At 37.8% G+C, this 3771-nt stretch overlaps 1 protein-coding gene across 1 annotated transcript; it reads right to left on the bottom strand.

Annotated features, from left to right (window-relative positions):
• Window positions 1-561: 561 nt before the first annotated feature.
• Window positions 562-3446, bottom strand: LOC133732491 (probable WRKY transcription factor 31). Its single transcript, XM_062160055.1, has 6 exons — window positions 3061-3446; window positions 2857-2964; window positions 2607-2762; window positions 2084-2503; window positions 1529-1642; window positions 562-1257 (listed from the first exon to the last, which is right to left on the bottom strand). Exons 1-6 carry the CDS (start codon window positions 3253-3255, stop codon window positions 622-624), a joined length of 1629 nt encoding a protein of 542 aa, XP_062016039.1. The 5' UTR covers window positions 3256-3446; the 3' UTR covers window positions 562-621.
• Between the last annotated feature and the right edge of the window lie 325 nt (window positions 3447-3771).

The raw sequence follows: 3771 nt of genomic DNA, 5'->3' as shown, positions 1-3771 counted from the left end.
ATAAATATTTAAAACTAAGGGAAATAGGGAAATTCTACAGTACATGCATGTATGTGATACACTCATTTACATATTTGACGACAATTTTGTTGTCATTGTGGTAAATAGAGTTATTTTTTTGGGTAATTTTAGTTCTATTAGAGGTAATTACTCCACTTACGATATTTTTACAAGTTTATGAACAAATTGTTATTGACGTGGTAACTTGGTTCAATTATATGTAAATGTGTAAAACAAATGTGATAACTTTGTTGTCAATGTTGTAAATTTGGTTCAACTAAATTGTAATTTTTGTTCAATTAGATGTAAATGAGTGTATGATAAACATTCAAGTACTCTAGACAACCCCTTAAAAACTAAAATAATCTCATTGTGGAAAAAGTGAATGTCTCAACGCCTTTAGGTATACGCCACACCAGTCGGCCACAAATGCCTCACCTCATGCTTTCGCGTTTGAAAACATTGTTCCAAATTACTCTTTGTAAAAATAAGTTTGTATGTCGTATTATATCATTAATTTCTTAAGTTGTTAAGGACTATACAACACTACACGATTGAATTGAAAATGAAATCAACAAGAATCTTTATTGCTCTGATCAAGTGAAATAAAATGATTGATGTTCATGTATTGTCATCACTGCTGTTTCTTGTAGTAATGTTGGAACTGTTGGTATTGTTGTTTGAATGAACATTATTCCCAATGATAGAGGTGATGGCTGCCACTAGAGCTGCTGTGAAATTAGGATCAGCTGTGATGGCTGCCGTAGCTGCACTCACTTTGTCAGCCAGGATTGAGTGATTTGTAGTAGCGTCCAATCCCCGAAAGCCATCGAGAAGGGAAAGTTTTGATTCGTTGTTGCAAAGGGCTTGGCCTAAATCATGTGGCAGAGGCATGTTTTGAGAAAAATTTGGTAATTGGTTCAGTGCCATAGTCTCTGATGAAGTAGCTGGAGAGCGAGTGAGGTCCAATGTAACCGTGGGAAACGGAGCTGAAGCTGAAAGAGTTGCAAAGCTTGGTGGGCAATTTGGTAGCTGTGGATGATGAATAGCTGTTCTCTGTAAGAAAGTGTTTGATGATGAGTTTATTAGGGCATGGTGAGGATGATGATCAGCACTGGGCATTGAGCCGGAGAGTAGCATTGATGCTGCTGCTGATGTAGTAGATGCCATAGCCATTGCAGTAGGTGGGAGCGGGTGGTTGTGTTGCCCTTCGTAAGTAGTTATGAGTATGGTTTTGTCTTCTGCACATCTTTGTACCTGAAATTAGGAGCCAAAATGTAAAAGGTTACAAACTTACATATCAGGTACAACAGTTTGACAAATATGCTAGGTTTATGAGTATCTTTTACTTGGGTTCATTCTACATTGTCAGGCATTTTAGGTCAAGGAAAATATGTCAAACACTGATACATCTTATTCACATCAAAGTTAATCAGATTGATAATCTATCGATACAACATATGCAGTAGATCAATATTAACTAGTCCTTAAGTCTTACTTAGAACAAATGGAGCATATATGTGAGTACCTGTTTTCGAACTGGGCAACCAGTTCCCATGGTACAACGATAATAAGCCCTAGGGCAAGGGTTCCCTTTAGCCATTTTCTGACCATACTTTCTCCATTGGCATCCATCAGATATCTGCAAGATTTTAGTATTATATCTGAATCAAATCTACTGTTTTTGTCTTTAATAGAGCTACTGGTGGTCAGCAAAATGATAACTACAAGCTAGCTAGCCTGTATATTTGACTTTCTGCAAATAGGAAATCAACAATAGGAGAAAGAGAGAGAGACAGAGAAAGAGAGAGAGAACAACCAAGTTTGAAAAGTTATCTCATACACTTGCATATTGCACGTGTGCCTTTTGGTTTAGTCCAATGTATGCTTTGGAAATCATTAGAAAGGAAGATGGTACTCCTTGATACTCCACGCATTTAATTCGGAAATTTTTCTCAACTGAAACCGGATTCATTTTATTTGGTAACAAATTTATCCGAGTTGCAGACTAGCTAGTACTGATATAGATAATTTAGACATGACTCTACGGCCTAATCAGTGATTCAGTTTCAGTGTAACTTACCATGGAAGCTTCAGATCGTGCTCGAACAGAAACACGAGCTTTCTTAATCATGGACATGGTTTCTTCAGAGGCCTGATGATCAACGTCAGCGTCTCCGGAATTCAACTTGGGAATTTTCTTAGGAACCCAACCAGGACTCCCAGCTTGAAATTCTTGTCGTTCCGGGCTATCTTCAGCACCCGCAGAAGTTCTTTTACTGCCCCTATGAACTGTACTCTTGCAGTGATCCATTGACTCAACGATGGGAGGAGAAAGAGAACAATCGTTATTAGATCTAACCATATCCAATGAAGAGTGTGAAACAAGCTCATTTTTCTCATGATGAGTGATATTTGCAGCCCTGCCCATATCCATAAATTGTCTAGGAACAATATTGTTCATTTTCTGCTTCTCTTCTGGTGCTGATCCATTTATGACCATCTAAACAAACCCGTGAACATTTATGATACTTATTAATTTAACTAATTTAAATTACATAAAATGATGATTATAATCGTAGAAAAACTATAGGTTAATTTATTACCTTGTGTTGTTGTACTGATTGATTTTGCTGGCGTTGCATGAATTCCACGAGATGCACTTGCAAGCTCTTGTAATTGTTGTTCGCCTGAGTAATCATAACTCTCAACCGTTGATTCTCTACGTTCATACGCCCCAATTCAGCTTGAACAACTTCTAGCTGCACCAAATTAGTTTCGAACTATATTATTTCAAAACCCTAGATTTATAATTAGCTCGAAACAAAAAGCCGAATTAATAACATGAATTATTACCTCACTTATTGTTTGTTTGTGATCTTCCATGCTATGGGATGTTGATCCATCATCCGTAGATGATTTATCGCTGGTACTCGTATATGTGGTTAGAAGATTTAAACCAGTCTGGACCACGAAAACAAACACCCAATAATAACAGTAAGAAATAATTAAAGAAAACATACAGATCAAAATTGAACTAGCTAGTTTGCATATATTTACATCTAGATGGTTTTCATGAGCCATGTCTTCTTTAACTTCAAGGGTTTGATCTGTTTCTTTCAGACAACCCTTGTGATGATCAGCAAAGAAGTCCAGTTCATCATGAACCACCCGCTTCCCATCCGCAGTCGCCGGAGACAACACATGCTCAATTCTGGAGCTATGAATCGAATGGTCACTAGCAGCTGGGTCCATGATCGATCTCCCGATCTGTCTCTATATGGTTGGTACGTGACTAGCTTGGATCAAATCAAATCTATATTGTAATCTGTAAGAATGGCAAGGAGATGAGATGAGACCCTGGTAGGAATATTGGAGAAGAAAGAACATATATTAGGTGTGTGAAGGCAGTCCTCCTTTGTCCTTAAATATTTCAAGGGAAGAGAGAGAGAGAGAGAGTGAAGATTGAAGTCTTAAGAGGTGCAACAGACCCGGCTTTAAAAGGGTTTGGTTTGACTAAGACCAACACATTGTGATGAGAGATCTCAGAGAGAATGGAGTAGTCATGAGGTCAGCTGGTGCGTCAAGTCACCACGTGTCATAACATTCTCAACACTCACCAGAGAGAGAGAGAGAGAGAGAGAGACTTTCGACTGTTAGCTACACAGAAGGAAAAAATGAGGTTACAGCAAAATATTCCAGTATTTTTGATAAATTAACCAACTCTTTTTTGTTTATTGCACAACTCAACGATAATGAAGGTGATTTTAT

Source organism: Rosa rugosa, chromosome 2 (assembly GCF_958449725.1).
Source record: "Rosa rugosa chromosome 2, drRosRugo1.1, whole genome shotgun sequence".
Classification (NCBI taxonomy): Eukaryota; Viridiplantae; Streptophyta; class Magnoliopsida; order Rosales; family Rosaceae; genus Rosa; species Rosa rugosa.
The sequence above is the reverse complement of the archived record's forward strand: the minus strand, read 5'-3'. Positions and strand labels throughout refer to the sequence as shown.

Bases quoted from the DNA above. Each gene is read 5' to 3' on its own strand.
- LOC133732491 (XM_062160055.1), bottom strand. From the start codon at position 3,255: ATGGACCCAGCTGCTAGTGACCATTCGATTCATAGCTCCAGAATTGAG. The intron at 2,965-3,060 runs GTAAATATATGC...TTCGTGGTCCAG, and splicing joins CTCATGAAAACCATCTAGAT to ACTGGTTTAAATCTTCTAAC. The intron at 2,763-2,856 runs GTAATAATTCAT...AATTTGGTGCAG, and splicing joins ACAAACAAACAATAAGTGAG to CTAGAAGTTGTTCAAGCTGA.